We start from the raw sequence: 21978 nt of genomic DNA on the forward strand, positions 1-21978 counted from the left end.
CGGAGAAGATGTCGTAGCTTCTCCGCTCCGGGGAAGTACTGGACGACGAAGGGTACTCTGTCCACTGTGTCCTGTGTTTGCCTTCTGAGGAGATCGGTGCGGTTTTTCGCTGTGATCAGTGCTCCTTCCACTCACATTATCAGCCACTTCAGGTCTTGAACAGCAGGTTAGGTGTAAAGATTCGCATTCTATTCAGTAATCTCTAAACTGTCTGTGCTTTATATGCTCTGTCTGAGGCCAGAACTCTCCATTCACCTGATGAAGAGGGTGTCCCTCAAAAGCTTGTGAGTATATTATCAAATAAATAGGTTGGACTAAAACCTGGTGTTGTCAGACTTTTTACAGTGTTTGATGGAGACAGTGTAGAGGGAGCTTTACTCTGTATCTAACCCCGTGCTGTACCTGTCCTGGGAGTGTTTGATGGGGACAGTGTAGAAGAGCTTTACTCTGTATCTAACCCCGTGCTGTACCTGTCCTGGGAGTGTTTGATGGGGACAGTGTAGAGGGAGCTTTACTCTGTATCTAACCCCGTGCTGTACCTGTCCTGGGAGTGTTTGATGGGGACAGTGTAGAAGAGCTTTACTCTGTATCTAACCCCGTGCTGTACCTGTCCTGGGAGTGTTTGATGGAGACAGTGTAGAGGGAGCTTTACTCTGTATCTAACCCCGTGCTGTCCCTGTCCTGGGAGTGTTTGATGGGGACAGTGTAGAGGGAGCTTTACTCTGTATCTAACCCCGTGCTGTACCTGTCCTGGGAGTGTTTGATGAGGGAACAGTGTAGAGGGAGCTTTAATCTGTATCTAACCCCGTGCTGTACCTGTCCTGGGAGTGTTTGATGGGGACAGTGTAGAGGGAGCTTTACTCTGTATCTAACCCCGTGCTGTACCTGTCCTGGGAGTGTTTGATGGGGACAGTGTAGAGGGAGCTTTACTCTGTATCTCAAACTTTATGGTGGGACAATTGAGGAACAGTGGAGGATTTCAAAGCGATCTTTCACAGTGCTCAGCAAAAGTATATAGCAGTGATATCTAAGGAAATAAAGGAGGATATCAAATTGAAAGAAAATACATCCAAAGTGGCAAAGATTAGTGGGAAACTAGAGAATTGGGAAATCTTTAAAGGTCAGCAGAAAACCATGAAAAATGCTATAAAGAAAAATAAGATGGATTATGAGAGTAAACTAGCTCAGAATATAAAAAGATAGCAAAAATTTCTATAAATATAAAATGATAAAGAGTAGCTAAAGTAAATATTGGTCCTTTAGAGGATGAGAAGGGGGATGTAATAACTGGAAATGAGGAAATGGCCAAGGTATTTTGTGTCGGTCTTCACAGTGGAAGATACAAATAACAAAAATTGATGACAGGAAGGCTGTGGCAGGTGAGGACCGAGAAACTATCATTATTGCAAAAGAGGTAGCGTTGGGCAAGTTAATGGGGCTAAAGGTAGACAAGTCTCCAGGTCCTGATGGAATGCATCCCAGGGAACTAAAAGGGAGAAATAGTAAATGTACTAGTGGAAATTTACCAAAATTCATTGGACTCTGGGGTGGTTCCTGCAGATTGGAAAACAGCAAATGTGACGCCACCGTTTAAATAAGGAGGTAGACAAAAGGCAGGCAACTATAGGCCGGTTAGCTTAACTTCTGTAGTTGGGAAAATGCTTGAATCGATCATCAAGGAAGAAATAGCGAGACATCTGGATATAAATTGTCCCATTGGTAAGACACAGCATGGGCTCATGAAGGGAAGGTCATGTTTGACTAATTTGGTGGAATTCTTTGAGGACATTACATGTGCAGTGGACAATGGGGAACCTGTGGATGTGGTGTATCTGGATTTCCAGAAGGCATTTGACAAGGTGCCGCACCAAAGACTGCTACATAAGATAAAGGTGCACGGTGTTACGGGTAATGTATTAGCATGGATAGAGGATTGGTTAACTAACAGAAAGCAAAGAGTGGGGGTAAATGGGTGTTTTTCTGGTTGGCAATCAGTGAGTAGTGGTGTGCCTCAGGGATCAGTGTTGAGATCGCAATTGTTTACTATTTACACAGATGATTTGGAGTTGGGGACCAAGTGTAGTGTGTCCAAATTCACAGGTGACACTAAGATGGGTGGAAGATCAAAGTGTGCAGAGGATGCTGAAAGTCTGTAAAGGGATATAGACAGTCTAAGTGAGTGGGCGAGGGTCTGGCAGATGGAGTACAATGTTGGTAAATGTGAGGTCATCCATTTTGGAAGGAATCACAGCAAAATGGACTATTATTTAAATGGTAAAAAATTGCAGCATGCTGCTGTGCAGAGGGACCTGGGTGTCCTTGTGCAGGAATCTCAAGGAGTTGGTTTGCAGGTGCAGCAGGTAATTAAGGAGGCAAATGGAAATTTGTCCCTCATTGCCAGAGGGATGGAGTTTAAAAACAGTGAGGTTATGTTGCAGCTGTATAAGGTGCTGGTGAGGCCACACCTGGAGTTACTGTGTACAGTTTTGATCTCCTTACTTGAGAAAGGATATACTGGCACTGGAGGGGGTGCAGAGGAGATTCACTAGGTTGATTCTGGAGTTGAGAGGGTTGGATTATGAGGAGAGACTGAGTAGACTGGGGCTATACTCATTGGAATTCAGAAGAATGATGCGGAGATCTTATAGAAAGATTATGAAGGGAATTGTTAAGATACAGCACAGGATAGAAGCAGGGAGGTTGTTTCCACTGGCAGGTGAAACTAGAACTAGGGGGCATGGCCTCAAAATAAGGGGAAGCAGATTTTGGACTGAGTTGAGTTGGAACTTCTTCACACAAAGGGTTGTGAATCTGTGGAATTCCCTGCCCAGTGAAGCAGTTGAGGCTCCCTCATTGAATGTTTTTAAGGCAAGGATAGATAGATTTTTGAACAGTAAAGGAATTAAGGGTTATGGTGAGCGGGTGGGTAAGTGGAGCTGAGTCCACAAAAGTTCAGCCATGATCTTATTGAATGACAGAGCAGGTTCGAGGGGCGAGATGGCTCCTAGTTCTTATGTTCTTAACTGTTCCTAGTTTCCTGATTAAGCGATCTCACACAATGTTGTTTGAGTCACTCTGGGTGATGTTATATTGTTCTGTTTCCCTCTTTATCTCTCTGTGAAATGAACTCATTATCAGCACCTTCTGACATGTAAATTTATTAATTGCTGTAGCTGTCGCCTTGTGGGCCATGTTCTTAGTTTTTGATTTTCTGAAGGAACAAAGACTTACTGCATTCGTCCCAGACCTGGTGGAGCCGGGGTAAACAGTACCTTCCATCTGCATTGTTGTCACTATCTCTTGTACCTTCCACCAGGTGTGTAACTCCCTGCTTCTATCTGGGAGGGTGGGGTGGTGACTCACACTTTGTCTTCCTGTAGTAAGTTTTAATAAGTCAGCCTGGCTGAGGCATTAACCGTTTCTGTTAGATTTGCTGCAGCCTATCCAATCCTTCCACAGTATCCCAGTTGATATCAGGGGAGTTAAAGTTCCGATTGCTGCCCTATTTTTGCACTCAGAAATCTGTCTCCAGTTTTGCTGTTCTAGCTCCCTCTCACTATTTGGGGATTTACAGTGCACTCCCAGCAATATCACTTCGCCGTTCTATTTCATCCCAGTTAATGCTTCATTCAGTCTGTATCATCCCTCCTCACAACTGTAATTGTCTCTTTACCAAAAAACCCCCACCTTTTGTATCCCCCTCCCTATCCTGCCTGAAAACTCCATATCCGGGGATATTGAACTTCATATCCAGGGATATTGAACTCCGTATCCAGGGATATTGAACTCCGTATCCAGGGATATTGAACTCCGTATCCAGGGATATTGAACTCTGTATCCAGGGATATTGAACTCCGTATCCAGGGATATGAACTCCGTATCCAGGGATATTGAACTCCGTATCCAGGGATATTGAACTCCGTATCCAGGGATATTGAACTCCGTATCCAGGGATATTGAACTCTGTATCCAGGGATATTGAACTCCGTATCCAGGGATATGAACTCCGTATCCAGGGATATTGAACTCCGTATCCAGGGATATTCAGCTGCTATTTTTGCCCCACCTGAAGCCAGTTTCTGTTCGAGTGATGATACCATGCTGCCTTGTGTTTCTCCGCGCCTCAGCCCATCAGGTTTATTTACTCTGTACCTTGTATTTACATATCCTTGTTAACACTGCAAAATTCCTGTGCACTTTGGAACCTGTGCTGTTCCTGTCTTTTAATTACTCACAAATTTTCTGTCTCACTCCCTGAGATCTGTATTTGGGAACAGTCAGTATTTTTAAAGTTTTGTATAAAGACCAAAGAAAATTCCAGCACAGGAACAGGCCCTTCAGCCCTCCAAGCCTGCACCGACCATGCTGCCCAATTGAACTAAAACCCCCTACCCTTCCCAGGACCATATCCCTCTATTCCCAACCTATTCATGTATTTATCAAGACGCCCCTTAAAAATCACTATCGTATCTGCTTCCGCTATCTCCCCCGGCAACGAGTTCCAGGTACCCACCACTCTCTGTGTAAAAAAATCTGTCTCGTACATCTCCTTTAAACCTTGCCCCTCGCACCTTAAACCTGTGCCCCCTAGTAATTGACTCTTCCACCCTGGGAAAAAGCTTCTGACTATCCACTCTGTCCATGCCTCTCATAATCTTGTAGACTTCTATCAGGTCTCCCCTAACCTCTGTCACTCCAGTGAGAACAAACCAAGTTTCTCCAACCTCTCCTCATAGCTAATGCCCTCCATACCAGGCAACATCCTGGTAAATCTTTTCTGTACCCTCTCCAAAACCTCCACATCCTTCTGGTAGTGTGGTGACCAGAATTGAACACTGTATTCCAAGTGCAACCTCACTAAGGTTCTATAAAGCTGCAACATGACTTGCCAATTTTTAAACTCAATACCCCAGCAGATGAAGGCAAGCATGCCGTATGCCTTCTTGACTACCTTCTCCACCTGCATTGCCACTTTCAGTGACCTGTGTACCTGTACACCCAGATCCCTTTGTCAATCAATACTCCTCAGGGTTCTGCCATTTACTGTATATTTCCTATCTGTATTAGACCTTCCAAAATGCATTACCTCATGTTTGTCCAGGATTAAATTCCATTTGCCATCTCTCCACCCAAGTCTCCAACTGATCTATATCCTGCTGTATCCTCTGATGTTCCTCATCGCTATCCACAAATCCATCAACCTTTGTGTCATTCGCAAACTTACTAATCAATCCAGTTACATTTTCCTCCAAATCATTTATATATATTACAAACAGCAAAGGTCCCAGCACTGATCCCTGAGGAACGCCACTTGTGACAGCCCTCCATTCAGAAACACACCTTTCCACTGCTACCCTCTGTCTTCTTTGACCAAATTGAACACTATCCCAATATCAGACTCACCATAGACTACTCTCCAGAATCAATTGCATTCTTGGACACACGCATCTCCATTAAGGACGGTCACCTCAGCACCTCATTGTACCGCAAGCCCACAGATAACCTCACGATGCCCCACTTCTCCAGCTTCCACCCTGAACATGTTAAAGAAGCCATCCCCTACGGACAAGCCCTCCGTATACACAGGATCTGCTCAGATGAGGAAGATCGCAACAGACACCTCCAGATGCTGAAAGATGAGCTCATAAGAACAGGATATGGTGCTCGACTCATCGATCAACAGTTCCGATGCGCCACAGCGAAAAACCGCACTGACCTCCTCAGAAGACAAACACAGGACACGGTGGACAGAGTACCCTTCGTTATCCAGTACTTCCCCGGAGCAGAGAAGCTACGACATCTTCTCCGGAGTCTTCAACATATCATTGATGAAGACGAACATCTCGCCAGGGCTATCCCCACACCCCCACTTCTTGCCTTCAGACAAGCACACAACCTCAAACAGACCATTGCTCGCAGCAAACTACCCAGCCTTCAGGAGAACAGTGACCACAATACCACACAACCCTGCCACAGCAACCTCTGCAAGACATGCCGGATCATCGACATGGATACCATCATCTCACATGAGAATACCATCCACCAGGTACATGGTAAATACTCTTGCAACTCGGCCAACATTGTCTACCTGATACGCTGCAGGAAAGGATGTCCCGAAGCATGGTACATTGGGGAGACCATGCAGATGCTACGACACCGGATGAATGAACATCGCTCAACAATCACCAGGCAAGACTGTTCCCTTCCTGTTGGCGAACACTTCAGTGGTCACAGGCATTCAGCCTCTGACCTTCGGGTAAGCATTCTCCAAGGCGGCCTTCACGACACACGACAGCGCAGAGTCGCTGAACAGAGACTGATAGCCAAGTTCCGCACACATGAGGATGGTCTCAACAGGGATCTTGGGTTCATGTCGCACTATCTGTAACCCCCGTGACTTGCCTGGGTTTGCAAAACCTCACTTACTGTACTGTCTGGAGACAATACACATCTCTGTAACCTGTGATCAGTGCTCCTTCCACTCACATTGTCAGCCACTTTAGGACTTGAACAGCAGGTTAGGTGTAAAGATTCGCATTCTAATCAGTAATCTGTAAACTGTCTGTGCTTTATATGCTCTGTCTGAGGCCAGAACTCTCCATTCACCTGAAGAAGAGGGAAACCTCGAAAGCTAGTGAGTTCACTATCAAATAAATCGGTTGGACTTAAATCTGGTGTTGTCAGACTTTTTACTGTGTTCACCCCAGTCCAATGCCGGCACCTCCATATCATGGACCTCTCCTGTAGCCAGTGAGGATACAAAGATTTCTCTCAAGGCCCCAGCAATTTCCTCTCTCGCCTCTCTCAGTATTCTGGAGTAAATCCCATCAGGCCCTGGAGACTTGTCTACATTGATGTTTCTCAAGAACCCTTTTTGATCTGAACATGAGTTAAACTATCAACACATCCTTCCCCAGACTCATCATTCACCATCCTTCTTTTTGGTGAATACTGACACAAAGTACTCATTTAATACCTCGCCCGTTTCCTCTGGCTCCATGCATAGATTCCCTCGCTTGTCCTTGAGTCAGCCAACCCTCTCCCTGGCACCCTGCTTGCTCTTTATATATGTGTAAAAAGCCTTTGGGTATTCCTTAATTCTACTGGTCTATACTTTTTCATGACCCCTTTTAGCCCTTCTTACTCCTTGTTTAAGTTTCTTTCTACTTTCCTTGTATTCCACACTTGCTTCGTGTGTTCCCAGCCTCCTAGCTTTGACAAATGCTTCCTTTTTTTTTGACTAGGCTCACAATATCTCTCATTATCCATGGTTCCCAAAACTTGCCATGCTTATCCTTCATCCTTACGGGAATGTGCTGGTCCTGAATCCCTATCAACTTACACTTGAAAGCCTCCCACATGCCAGATATTGATTTGCCCTCAAACATCTGCCCCCAATCTACATTCTTCAGTTCCTGCCTAATATTATTGTAATTAGCCTTCCCCCAATTTCACACCTTCACTTGAGGACTACATTTCTCTTTATCCATCAGTACGTTAAATTTTACTGAATTGTGGTCACTATTCCTGAACTGCTCTCCTACTGAAACACTGACCACCTGGCTGGGCTCATTCCCCAATACCAGGTCCAGTATGGCCCCTTCCCTAGTTGAACTGTCTACATACTGTTTCAGGAAGCCTTCCTGGATGCTCCTTACAAACTCTGTCCCATCCACAGCCCCTAGCACTAAGTGAGTCCCAGTCAATATTGGGGAAATTAAAATCTCCCACCACAACAACCCTGTTACTCTTACGTCTTGCCAAAATCTGCTTATATATCTGTTCCTCTATCTCCCTTTGGCTGTTGGGTGGCCTATAGATCTCTTTGTTCTGTAACTCTCCCCAGTGCCCTACCATTAACTGAGTAAGTCCTGCCCTGGTTCAATCGACCAAAATGTATCACCTCGCATTTGTCTAAATTAAACTCCATCTGCCATTCGTCAGCCCACTGGCCCAATTAGAACCATAGAAAATTACAGCTCAGAAACAGGCCTTTTGGCCCTTCTTGTCTGTGCTGAACCATTTTCTGCCTAGTCCCACTGACCTGCACTTGGACCATATCCCTCCACACCCCTCTCATCCATGAACCCGTCCAAGTTTTTCTTAAATATTAAAAGTGACCCCACATTTACCACTTTGTCCGGCAGCTCATTCCACACTCCCACCACTCTCTGTGTGAAGAAGCCCCCCTAATATTCCCTTTAAACTTTTCTCCTTTCACCCTAACCCATGCCCTCTGGTTTTTTTCTCTCCTAGCCTCAGTGGAAATTGATCAAGATCCCGTTGCAATTGGAGATAACTTTCTTCACTGTCCACTCTGCCACCAATTTTAGTGTCATCCGCAAACTTACTAACCACGCCTCCTATATTCTCATCCAAATCATTAATATAAATGACTAATAACAGTGGGCCCAGCACTGATCCCTGAGGCACACCACTGGTTACAGGCCTCTCACCTTAAACCTATGCCTCTAGTTTTAGACTCTCCTACCTTTGGAAAAGATATTGACTATCTACCTTGTCTATGCCCCTCATTATTTTATAGACCTCTGTAAGATCATCCCTCAGCCTCCTACCATCCAGAGAAAAAAGTCCCAGTCTATTCAGCCTCTCCTGTGGTAATGTGGTCGTCACATTACAGGAAGGATGTGGAGGCTTCGGAGAGGGTGCAGAAGATGTTTACGAGGGAAAACAAAGATCAAAAAACAGTGCAGCACAGGCCCACCAAATCTGTGCCAACACAGATGCCTCTCTGGTCTAATATTTTCTTGCCTCCACATGGTCCATATTCCTCTATTCCCTGCCTATTCATGTATCTATTCAGATGTTACAGAATCTGCTTCCACCACCTCCTCCAGCAGTACGTTCCAGACATTCACCGCCCGTGTGTGAAAATCCTGCCCCTTACATCTCTCTCAAACTTTCTCCCTCTCACTCAGCCTACGTCCCCGAGTATCTGACCCTTCGACCCTGGGAAAAAGACTCTGACTCTCTCTCTATCCAAGCCTGTTATAATCGCATAAACCTCTATCAGGTTCCCCCTCATTCTCCAACGCTCCAATGAAAACAATCGAAGTTTGTTCAGCCTTTCTTCATAGTCCATATCCTCCAAACCAGGCAACATCCTGATGAATCTCCGCTGCACCCTTTCCAATACATCAACATCCTTCCGGTAGTGTGGCGACCAGAACTGTACATAATACTCTAAGTGCAGCCGAATCAAAGTCTTATACAGCTGCAACATGATTTTCCAATTCCTATACTCAATGCCCTGACTGGTGAAAGCCAGTGTGCCACACACCTTCCTGACCACCTTGTCCACCTGAGTTGCCACTCACTGAGTATGCTGATCACTCTGCATGATGTGTCTATATCACTCTTTATACTGATAATTCTGAGGCCTCTACCATTTACTGTTTACTTCTGCGGTAAACTTTGTGTAGGGCAGCACAGTAGCCCAGTGGTCAGCACTGCTGCCTTACAGTGCTGTGGACTTGGGTTCGATTCCTGGCTTGGGTCACTATCTGTGTGGAGTTTGCATGTTCTCCCCGTGTCTGTGTGGGTTTCCTCCAGGGGAATAAGGGGGAGCAGATTTCGGACTGAGTTGAGGAGGAACTTCTTCACACAAAGGGTTGTGAATCTGTGGAATTCCCTGCCCAGTGAAGCAGTTGAGGCTACTTCACTGAATGTTTTTAAGGCAAGGATAGATAGATTTTTGAACAGTAAAGGAATTAAGGGTTATGGTGAGCAGGTGGGTAAGTAGAGCTGAGTCCATGAAAAGATCAGCCATGATCTTACTGAATGGCGGGGCAGGCTCGAGGGGCTGGATGGCCTACTCCTGCTCCTAGTTCCAATGTTCTTGTGTAAATTTTACAGATGCACCACAGAAAACATTTTTTCTGGTTGTATCACAGCTTGCAATGGCTCCTGCTTCTGTCCAAAAAACTACAAAGTTAAAATTAAAGTTAATGTATTAGTCACAAGTAAGGCTTACATTAACACTGCAATTAAGTTACTGTGAAATTCCCCTAGCTGCCATATGTTTGGGATAATGCACCTAACCAGTGAATCTTTCGGTCTGTGGGAGGAAACTGGAGCACCCAGAGGAAACCCACACAGAAACGGGGAGAATGTGCAGACTCCATACAGGCAGTGAGCCAAGCTGGGGGTTGAACCCAGCTCCTTGGCACTGTGAGGCAGCAGTGCTAACCACTGTGTCACCTCACCGCCCTATATAGTTAGTTAATGTGGAAGTACCTATTCTTCAGTTTGGTCTATTTGTTGTCTGTTTATCAATTTTTGATCTTTGTTGACTTTAGTTTCTTTCTTGCAGTAAAAGTCTGAAAATGAAGTGCTGTTGAGTGGTTTATTTTTGTTCTTTTTAAGAGTTGCCAGTCTCCATGGGAATCATAACAGCGAGTTTACTGAAAGACAACCCAAAATGGAAACTGGGGGGACCCCAGCATCTTCAAACTGCCCCTAACCATCGGTGGTTCAGGTGCAAACATACGAGGAGGACAGATGTGTTAAAGCAAAGTCCACTCCCAGTATTAGACACGAGTGTGATACAGTCCCACAGGGTGTGCCTTTCTTACAGTGACACACACATGCTCCATTCCCAACATGATCTTTTAGGTACAGAAGGCCCATCACTCACACACTGATCGGGGAAGGTACAATTCACATGTTGGGTTGGAGGAGACACAACAGAATTCTGAACAGTTTCGCTGAGAAAAATAACCATTCTGAAATCCAATGTTGTCTGCAAGATGTTTATCTTCATTTCAGAGTTGAATTCAGTCCTGTTACAGAACAAGGCCCCAGCTATAACTTAACTCAGTTATTCAGAACTCAGAAGCACTGTCATTGAGACTTTAATTCAGTTTCTCATCAGTGCCCTATCTGGTTGAAGCTGTCACAGTTCCTGGGAGCTGCCGGTTGAAGGCAGTGTGAATCAGTCTGGTTCTTCTGCTCAGTCTGAGCTGCAGTTAACATTCGGGCCAGGCTCTGGGAACCATGTTCAGAGCCAGCTGCTGTCTTCAGGCTGGATATGCCTGCTGTTAATCTGTGCCTCTGGCCTCGTTAACACAACTCCAAACTGTCTTCGCAAAGTCCCAGGATGGGCTGGAATGTGCTTTTTGGATAGTCAGGAATGAGGGTCAGGCCATCCCATTCACATTGATACAGCCTGTTGCGCTGCCACTGGGGGGTGGGGGAGGTGGGGCAGGGATAGTGGGGGAAGGGGGATAGTGAGATGGGGAGATAGCGGGTGGGGACAGCGGGGGAGGGATAGTGGAGGAAGGGGTTAGTGGGGGAAGGGTGATAATGGGGGATAGTGGGGGAGTGGGGACAGTGGAGGAGGGGGAGAGTGGGAAGAGAGATAGTGGGGGAGGGGGATAGAAGGGGAGGGGATAGAGGGGGAGGGGGATACAAGGGGAGGGGAAATAATTGGGGAGGGGGATAGTGGGGTGGAATAGTGGGAGAGTGGGTATACTGGGGGAGGGGGGAAAGTGGGGAAAGGGTTGGTAGGGGAGGGTATAATCAAGGAGGGGGTAGTGGGGGAAGGGGGATATTGGGGGGGACAGTGGGAGAGTGGGGAGGGGGATAGTAGGGGAGGGTATAATGGAGGAAGGGAGTTAGTAGGGGGGATAGTGGGGGAGGGGGGAAAGTTGAGGATAGTGGGGAGGGTGGACAGTGATGGTGGGGTTACAGTACACGTGGGTGGGGAACAAGCGGAACTGGAGTTGACACAGGGCCTGCCTCACAGTGGGGGTTACTGCAGGGTGAAACTATAAATCACAATTCACTCTGGTCAGCTGGGCTGTTGTTGGTCTGAGCCAGGGGATCAATGGTAATGGAACTGTCCAGCTCTCCTGGCACTCGGTCAGTAGCCTCCCTCTCACCCTCCGATGCTGCAGGCAGTGGCACACTGGGTTTCTGTGCAATCTCAGCAGCTTTTGCCTCGTACTCGGAGACCCGCCTCTGAACGATGGTGGGCATCAGCTGGACATAGGCACTCATTAATCGGTGGTTAGTGTGGATCAATTTCCCCGCACAGTTATTAACACAATTCTCCTACAGTCGCAGAGAGAGAGGAAACAGATATTAACACACATTCCACAACAAACACACCCTGTTATTGAGGCTCAGTACTGAGGGAGTGCCGCACTGTCAGAGGGTCAGTGCTGAGGGAGTGTCGCACTGTCAGAGGGTCAGTACTGAGGGAGTGCCGCACTGTCAGAGGGTCAGTGCTGAGGGAGTGCCGCACTGTCAGAGGGTCAGTACTGAGGGAGTGCCGCACTGTCAGAGGGTCAGTGCTGAGGGAGTGCCGCACTGTCAGAGGGTCAGTGCTGAGGGAGTGCCGCACTGTCAGAGGGTCAGTGCTGAGGGAGTGCCGCACTGTCAGAGGGTCAGTGCTGAGGGAGTGCCGCACTGTCAGAGGGTCAGTGCTGAGGGAGTGCCGCACCGTCAGAGGGTCAGTGCTGAGGGAGCGCCTCACTCCAGTTCTTGGTCTGGAGCCACACCTGGAGTTACTGTGTACAGTTTTGGTCTCCTTACTTGAGAAAGGATATACTGGCACTGGAGGGGGTGCAGAGGAGATTCACTAGGTTGATTCCGGAGTTGAGAGGCTAAATATTTTTAAGAAGCGGGTTGATGGGTTTTTGATAAGCGAGGGGATTAAGGGTTATGGGGAGAGGGCGGGAAAGTGGAACTGAGCCACGACAGATCAGCCATGATCTTATTGAATGGCGGGGCAGGCTCGAAGGGCTAGATGGCCTACTCCTGCTCCTATTTCTTATGTTTCTTATTATGAGGAGAGACTGAGTAGACTGGGGCGATACTCATTGGAATTCAGAAGAATTAGGGTGAGATCTTATAGAAACAGATAAGATTATGAAGGGAATCAATAAGATAGAAGCAGGGAAGCTGTTTCCACTGGCGGGTGAAATTAGAACTAGGGGGAATAGCCTCAAAATAAGGGGAAGCAGATTTAGGACTGAGTTGAGGAGGAACTTCTTCACACAAAGGGTTGTGAATCTGTGGAATTCCCTGTCCAGTTGAGGCTCCCTCACTGAATGTCTTTAAGACAAGGATAGATAAATTTTTGAACAGTAAAGGAATTTCACTCCAGAATTATAGTGAGGGGATAGCTTGATCTTGGGGTTGGATATAGCTCCGCACAACATTGAGGGCCGAAGGGCCTGTACTGTTCTATGGAATTAAGGGTTATGGTGAGCAGGTGGGTAAGTGGAGCTGAGTCCACGAAAAGATCAGCCATGATCTTATTGAATGGCGGGGCAGGCTCGAGGGGCCGAATGGCCTACTCCTGCTCCTAGTTCTTATGTTCTTTTGGCCAAAGGTGTTTGTATGTGTGTGGGAGTTAGTTTTAGTTTCAGTTGGGAGACTATTGTGTTTAGAGAGCTGTGGCATGTAAGGTAAATATAGTAGCTTAGCAACTAGGGACCCTTGTAAGATAAAGTAAAAAGCTTTCTTTGTTCAGTAGTTTTAGCTGGAATCCAGAGGTAATTGCAGACAGGTCACGGAGCACTAAACAACTAAACTCAACTCTGCTCGAAGCTAGACAGAGACCAGCTCATAGAATCCAACAGTGCAGAAGGAGGCTATTCAGCCCACTGAGTGTGCACTGACTCTTTGACAGAGCATGTTAGCCAGACCCTATCCCTGTAACCCCATATATTTACCCTGCTAATCCCCATAACCTACATATCTTGGAAGACTAAGGAGCAATTTACAAATATATAAAGAGGAGGAGGCTGGCTAGAGTGAATGTTGGACCCTTAGAGGATGAGAGGGGGGATTTAGTGGTGGGAGATGAGGAAATGGCTGAGGCTTTAAATAAGTTTTTTGCCTCGGTCTTCACGGAGGAGGACACGAATAGTTTGCCAGATATTAAAGATAGAAGGATGGTAGGAGTTGAGGGCCTGAATGCGATTACTGTCACTAGAGAGGTAGTGCTTGATAGTCTAACGGGACTGAAGGTGGACAAGTCCCCAGGACCGGATGGAATGCATCCCAGGATTCTGAAGGAAATGGTAGAGGTGATAGTGGATGCCTTGGTGGTTATTTTCCAAACATCGCTGGATTCCGGGGAAGTGCCAGAAGATTGGAAAACGGCTAATGTAACGCCGCTGTTTAAAAAAGGTAGCAGACAAAAGGCAGGGAATTATAGGCCGGTTAGTTTAACGTCTGTAGTTGAAAAAATGCTAGAATCCGTCATCAAAGAAGAAATAGCGAGGCACCTAGAAAAGAATAGTTTGATCGAGCAGACGCAGCACGGATTCGTTAACGGGAAGTCGTGTTTGACGAAATTATTGGATTTCTATGAGGATGTGACTAGTGTGGTAGACAGAGGGGAACCGGTGGATGTGGTGTTTTTAGATTTCCAAAACGCATTTGATAAGGTGCCTCACAAAAGGTTGCTACAGAAGGTTAGGGGGCATGGAGTTGGAGGTAAGGAGTTAGCGTGGATAGAGGATTGGTTGTCTAATAGGAAGCAGAGAGTTGGTATCAATGGGTGCTATTTTGGTTGGCGGTTGGTGACTAGTGGAGTGCCGCAGGGATTGGTGCTGGGGCCTCAACTATTTACCATTTATATAGATGATCTGGAGGAGGGGGCTGAGTGTAGGGTGACGAAATTTGCTGATGACACGAAGATGAGTGGAAAAGCAAATTGTGTGGAGGGTGTGAAAAGTCTGCAGAGGGATCTGGATAGGCTGAGCGAGTGGGCGAGGACCTGGCAGATGGAGTATAACGTTAGCAAGTGTGAGGTTATCCACTTTGACAGAAATAATAGTAGGAGGGATTACTATTTAAAAGCTGCAGCATGCTACTGTGCAGAGGGACCTGGGGGTCCTTGTGCATGAGTCGCTAAAACCCAGTCTGTAGGTGCAGCAGGTGATCAAGAAGGCAAATGGAATGTTGGCCTTTATAGTGAGGGGGATAGAATATAAAAGCAGGGAGGTCTTGCTGCAACTGTACAGGGTACTGGTGAGGCAGCAGCTGGAGTACTGTGTGCAGTTATGGTCGCTGCACTTGCGCAAGGATATATTGGCCTTGGATGGAGTGCAGAGGAGGTTCACTAGGCTGATACCGGAGATGAGGGGGTTGGACTATGAAGAGAGACTAAATAGACTGGGTCTGTACTCGTTGGAGTTTAGAAGGATGAGGGGGGATCTCATAGAGACGTATGAGATAATGAAAGGGATGGATAGGATAGAGGTAGAGAGATTCTTCCCGCTTAGAAAAGATAGCAGGACTAGAGGGCACAGCCTCAAGATAAGGGGGGGCGCAGTTTAGATCGGAGTTGAGGAGGAACTTCTTCACTCAAAGGGTGGTGACTCTCTGCCTGTTGAAGTGGTGGAGGCTGCCTCACTAAATATATTTAAGTCACGGGTAGGTAGGTTTTTGACAGACAAGGGAATTAAGGGTTATGGGGAGAAAGCGGGAAAGTGGAACTGATCCACTTCAGATCATAAGAGCATAAGAAATAAGAACATAAGAAATAGGAGCAGGAGTAGGCCATCTAGCCCTTTGAGCCTGCCCTGCCATTCAATAAGATCATGGCTGATCTGTCGTGGCTCAGTTCCACATTCCCGCCCTCTCCCCATAACCCTTAATCCCCTTGCCTATCAAAAACCTATCAACCCGCGTCTTAAATATATTTAGCGAGGCAGCCTCCACCACTTCAACGGGCAGAGAATTCCAGAGATTCACCACCCTTTGAGTGAAGAAGTTCCTCCTCAACTCCGTTCTAAACTGCCCCCCCTTTATCCTGAGGCTGTGCCCTCTAGTCCTACTGTCCTTTCTGAGCGGGAAGAGCCTCTCCACCTCTATCCTATCCTTCCCATTCATCATCTTGTACGTCTCAATGAGATATCCCCTCATTCTTCTAAACTCTAACGAGTACAAGCCTAGTTTATTCAGCCTCTCCTCATAGCTCAACCCCCTCAACTCCGGTATCAGCCTAGTAAACCTCCTCTGCACTCCCTCCAAGGCCAAAATATCCTTGCGTAAGTGCGGCGACCAAAACTGCACACAGTACTCCAGCTGCGGCCTCACCAGTGCCCTGTACAGTTGCAGCAAGACCTCCCTACTTTTATATTCAATCCCCCTCGCTATGAAGGCCAGCATCCCATTCGCCTTCCTGACCACCTGCTGCACCTGCAGGCTGGGTTTTTGCGACTCATGCACAAGGACCCCGAGGTCCCTCTGCACCATCGCCTGCTGCAGTTTTTCGCCACATAAGTAATAGTCCTTCCTACCATTATTCCTACCAAAGGGTGGTGGTGAATCTCTGGAATTCTCTGCCCGTTGAAGTGGTGGAGGCTGCCTCGCTAAATATATTTAAGAAGCGGGTTGATGGGTTTTTGATAAGAGAAGGGATTAGGGGTTATGGGGAGAGGGCGGGAAAGTGGAACTGAGCCACGACAGATCAGCCATGATCTTATTGAATGGCGGGGCAGGCTCGAGGGGCCGGATGGCCTACTTCTGCTCCTATTTCTTATGTTCTTATGTTCTTATGTTCAAAGTGGACCACCTCGCACTTGCCAACATTAAATTCCATTTGCCAGTTCCTGGCCCATTCGCCCAGCCTATCTAGATCCTTCTGTAGACTCTCCACACCCTCCGCACAATTTGCCGTTCCACCAGTCTTGGTGTCATCAGCAAATTTCGACACCATACACTCGGTTCCCTCCTCCAGATCATCTATATAAATGGTAAATAGCTGAGGCCCCAGCACCGACCCCTGGGGCACTCCACTAGTCACCAACCGCCAATCCGAATAGCACCCATTGACTCCCACTCTCTGCCTCCTATTTGACAGCCAATCCTCTATCCAAGCTAACACCCTACCCCCAACTCCATGCCCCCTGACCTTCTGCAATAACCTCTTGTGAGGTACCTTGTCAAACGCCTTCTGAAAATCAAGAAAGACCACATACACCGGCTCTCCTCTATCCACCGCCCTAGACACATCCGCATAGAACTCCAATAAATTTGTCAGACACGACTTCCCCTTAACGAAACCGTGCTGCGTCTGCTCTATCAAACAATTCTCCTCAAGTTGCCTCGCTATTTTCTCCTTGATCACGGATTCTAACACTTTACCTACAACAGACGTTAAACTAACCGGCCTATAATTCCCAAGTTTTGCCCCCTCTCTAGTCGGGCCATCATCAGCCATGATCTTATTGAATGGCGGAGCAGGCTCGAAGGGCTAGATGACCTACTCCTGCTCCTATTTCTTATGTTCTTATGTTCAATTTAGCATGACCAATGCACCTAACCTGTGAAAACTGCGCCCAATACTCCAGGTGGGGTCTCACCAAGGCTCTGTACAGCTACAGTAATGATGTGATTCTTATTCCTGTACTCAAGTCCTCTTGCAATCAATTGATCCACTTCAGATCAGCCATGATCTTATTGAATGGCGGGGCAGAGGGGTTAGATGGCCTACTCCTATAAGAACATAAGAACATAAGAAATAGGAGCAGGAGTAGGCCATCTAGCCCTTCGAGCCTGCCCCGCCATTCAATAAGATCATGGCTGATCTGAAGTGGCTCAGTTCCACTTTCCCGCCCTCTCCCCATAACCCTTAATCCCCTCGCTTATCAAAAACCCATCAACCCACGTTCTTATGTAATCAAGGCCAACATACCATTTGCCATTCCAATCGCTTGCTGTAGCTGTGCACTTGCTTTCAGTGACTGGTGTATAAGAACACCCAGATCCCTCTGTACATCAGCATTTCCCAATCTATCACCATTTAAATAATGCTCTGCCATTCTGTTTCTGTCTGAGGTGGGTAACTTCACATTTATCCAGATTGCACTACATGTCATGTACTTTCCCACTCACTCAACTTGTCCAAATCACTTGAAGCCTCTTAATATCCTCCTCACCTCTCACATTCCACCTTGTTTTGTGTGATCAGCAAACTTGGGAACATTACATTTGGTTCCCTCAGCCAAATCATTGATGATTCTGGTGGACAGCTGCCAAAGCTGGCCTTGTGCAGTTAGAGACTCAGAGAGACATACAGCACGGAACCAGGCTCTTTGCCCATCTTGTGACATGAGCTCATTGTGAGTGCCGGAGATCAGAATTCTACTCATTGGCCCAATCTCAGTGTGATCCGTATCGCCTTCATTTCAAACGCTGAGAAATTTGAATGGGAACTGAAACTGACTGCCTGTGATCAGTGGCAACACCTTCAGGAAAGGAGGAAAAGAGGGGAACGAATTAAATAGCAATGTCATGGTGGTAGGGAAAAAACAGTTCTTATTTTTATCCAATGCAACACAAGAAAGAGCAGAGTTACTCCAAAGCAGTAAACCTGCTGCTTCCACTTGCCTTACCCCAGAATGAGACAGATTAGAGAGAAATTTGATGAGTATATTCAGGAGGAATTTTTCATTCAGTATGTGGATGGCCCGACTAGAGGGGGCAAAACTTGGAGCTTGAAGAGAGCTCTACAAATAAATAAATGGCAAAAGAATAACAAAGGAGAGAGGATCTCTTAAGGATCAACAAGGTCATCTATGTGCGGATCCACAAGAGATGGGTGAGATCCTAAATGAATATTTCACAGCAGTATTTACTGTTGAGAAAAGCATGGCTGTTCAGGAACTTGGGGAAATAAATAGTGATGTCTTAAGGAGGTGCTGGAAGTCTTAAAGCACATCAAGGTAGATAAATCCCCAGGACCTGGAATTTATAACAAAGCATTTAGAAAGCAGTGACAGGATCAGAGTTAGCATGGATTTATGAAGGGAAACCATGCTTGACAAATTTGTTGGAATTCTTTGAAGATGTAACTAGTACAGTTGACAAGGGGGAACCAGTCGATGTGGTGCATTTGGACTTTCAGAAAGTGTCTGACAAAGTCTCGCACAAGAGATTATTGTACAAGATTAAAGCACACGGGATTGGGTGAAGTGTATTGAGATGGATAGAAAACTGGTTGGCAGAGAGGAAACAAAGAATAGGAATTAATGGGTGCTTTTCAAATTGGCAGGCAGTAACTAGTGGGGTGCCACAGGGATTGGTGCTGGGACCCCAGCTATTCACAATATATATTAATGATTTGGATGAGGGAACAAAATGCAACATCTCAAAGTTTGCAGATGATACCAAGTTGGTTGGGAGGGTGAACTGTGACGAGGATGCAGAGATCCTTCAGAATGATCTGGATAGGTTGGGTGAGGTTAGGCAGATGCAGTATAATTGGGATAAATTCACTTTGGAAGCAGAAACAAGAAGGCAGATTACTCCCCAAATGGGTGTAAATTGGGAGAGGGGAGTGTGCAGAGGGACCTGGGTGTCCTTGTGTACCAGTCACTGAAGGTAAGCGTGCAGATGCAGCAGGCGGTAAAGAAGGTAAATGGTATGTTGGCCTTCATTGTGAGAGGTTTTGAGTACAGGGGCAGGGATGTGTTGTTGCAATTATACAGGGGCCTTGGTGAGGCCACACCTAGAGTATTGTGTGCAGTTTTAGTCTCCTTTTCTGAGGAAGGATGTTCTTGCTCTCGAGGGAGTGCAGCAAAGGTTGACCAGGCTGATTCCGGGGATGGTGGGACTGATGTATGCATAGAACATAGAACATTACAGCGCAGAACAGGCCCTTCGGCCCACGATGTTGCGCTGACCAATTAAGAAAAAAGCAATGACCCTCAAACATAAACCAATCCCTTTCCATCCATAAACCTATCCACGGACCTCTTAAACGCCCCCAAACTAGGCGCATCTCCAACTGCAGCAGGCAGGGCATTCCATTCCCCCACCACCCTCTTGGTAAAGAACCTACCTCTGACATCCGTCCTATATCCGTCCTATAGGGTGGACAGTGATAGCCTTTTTCCTCGGATGGAGAAAGCTAGCACGAGGGGGCATGGCTCTAAATTAAGGGGGGGTAGTTATAGGACGGATGTCAGGGGTAGGTTCTTTACCCAGAGGGTGGTGAGGGATTGGAATGCCCTGCCTGCTGCGGTTGTAAATGCGCCTAGTTTGGGGGCGTTTAAGAGATCCGTGGATAGGTTTATGGACGAAAAGGGATTGGTTTAGCCTAGTGGGTCATTGTTTTTTAACTGGTCGGCGCAACATCGTGGGCCGAAGGGCCTGTTCTGCGCTGTAATGTTCTATGTTCTATATCTACCACCCCTTAATTTAAAGCTATGTCCCCTCGTGCTAGCTTTCTCCATCCGAGGAAAAAGGCTATCACTGTCCATCCTATCTAAACCTCTAATCATAAGTAACATAAGATAACATAAGAAATAGGAGCAGGAGTAGGCCATCTAGCCCTTCGAGCCTGCCCCGCCATTCAATAAGATCATGGCTGATCTGTCGTGGCTCAGTTCCACTTTCCCACCCTCTCCCCATAACCCTTAATCCCCTCTCTTATCAAAAACCCATCAACCCGCTTCTTAAAAATATTTAGCGAGGCAGCCTCCACCACTTCAACGGGCAGAGAATTCCAGAGATTCACCACCCTTTGAGTGAAGAAGTTCCTCCTCAACTCCGTTCTAAACCGCCTCCCATTTATCTTGAGGCTGTGCCCCCTAGTCCTACTGTCTTTTTTGAGCGGGAAGAGTCTCTCCACCTCTATCCTATCCATCCCATTCATCATCTTATACGTCTCAATGAGATCTCCCCTCATTCTTCTAAACTCTAGCGAGTACAAGCCTAGTTTATTCAGCCTCTCCTCATAGCTCAACCCCCTCAACTCCGGTATCAGCCTAGTAAACCTCCTCTGCACTCCCTCCAGGGCCAAAATATCCTTGCGCAGGTGCGGCGCCCAAAACTGCATACAGTACTCCAGCTGCGGCCTCACCAATGCCCTATACAGCTGCAGCAAGACCTCCCTACTTTTATATTCAATACCCCTCGCTATGAAGGCCAGCATCCCATTCGCCTTCCTGACCACCTGCTGCACCTGCAGACTGGGTTTTTGCATCATCTTGTATGTGTGAGGAGAGATTGACCAGGTTAGGATTGTTTTCACTGGAGTCCAGGTGAATGTGGGGGGAATCTCACAGAGATTTATAAAATTCTAACAGGACTAGACAGGGTAGATGCAGGGAGGATATTCCCGATGGTGGGGAAGTTCGGGATCCGGGGTCACAGTCTGAGGATTCAGGGTAGGCCATTTAGGATGGAGGTGAGGAGACATTTCTTCACCCAGAGAGTGATGAGCCTGTGGAATTCATCATCACTGGAAGTAGTTGATGTCAAAATGTATCCAAGAGGCAGCTGGATTTTGCACTTGGGGTGAATGGGATCAAAGGTTATGGGGAGAAAGCAGGATGAGGCTATTGAGTTGTGTGATCAGCCATGATTGTAATGAATGGAGGAGAAGGCTCAAAGGGCTGAATGGCCTCCTCCTGCTCCTATCCTCAGTGTTTCAGGGGCAGGGCTGGGTTCGGGAAGGTGGGGCTGAACAGGGATGGGGCTCCCAGGGGGGTGGGGCTGGACCTGTGGGGGCGGGGCCCCGGGGGGGGTACTCTGAGGGGGCGGGGTTCTGAGGGGCGGGGCTGGATCCGGGGGGGGGCGGGGCTGGATCCGGGGGGGGGGCGGGCTGGATCCGGGGGGGGGGGGGCGGGGCTGGATCCGGGGGGGGGGCGGGGCTGGATCCGGGGGGGGGGGCGGGGCTGGATCCGGGGGGGGGCGGGGCTGGATCCGGGGGGGGCGGGGCTGGACCCGGGGGGCGGGCTCACCTCGGTGCGGGTGGTGTTGCGGTAGTTCATGTTGGTGACACACTTGTTGAAGCAGCTCTCCGTCATCTTGTTGTAAACCAGCAGGAAATCCCGGAGCTGAAACACACACAAAGAGGGGGAGTTAGTGCGGGCGCCATGCCGGGGACAGGGTTAGAAAGCTCCCTGGAAACTTCTCTCACATTCCGGATCTCCCTGGGCTCCGCCATCTTGTAACCCTGACCTTTCACCCGCCGTTTCCGGTGAC

At 47.4% G+C, this 21978-nt stretch overlaps 1 protein-coding gene across 1 annotated transcript; it reads right to left on the bottom strand.

The window, feature by feature from the left end:
- Nucleotides 1-11668: 11668 nt before the first annotated feature.
- On the bottom strand, nt 11669-21955 carry timm10b (translocase of inner mitochondrial membrane 10 homolog B (yeast)). Its single transcript, XM_080197788.1, has 3 exons — nt 21914-21955; nt 21735-21830; nt 11669-12075 (listed from the first exon to the last, which is right to left on the bottom strand). The coding sequence occupies exons 1-3, from the start codon at nt 21938-21940 to the stop codon at nt 11797-11799; spliced, it is 402 nt and encodes a 133-aa protein (XP_080053914.1). The 5' UTR covers nt 21941-21955; the 3' UTR covers nt 11669-11796.
- Nucleotides 21956-21978: the final 23 nt, after the last annotated feature.

This window comes from Carcharhinus amblyrhynchos, chromosome 10 (genome assembly GCF_965287045.1).
Source record: "Carcharhinus amblyrhynchos chromosome 10, sCarAmb.v2.hapA, whole genome shotgun sequence".
NCBI classification, from domain to species: Eukaryota; Metazoa; Chordata; class Chondrichthyes; order Carcharhiniformes; family Carcharhinidae; genus Carcharhinus; species Carcharhinus amblyrhynchos.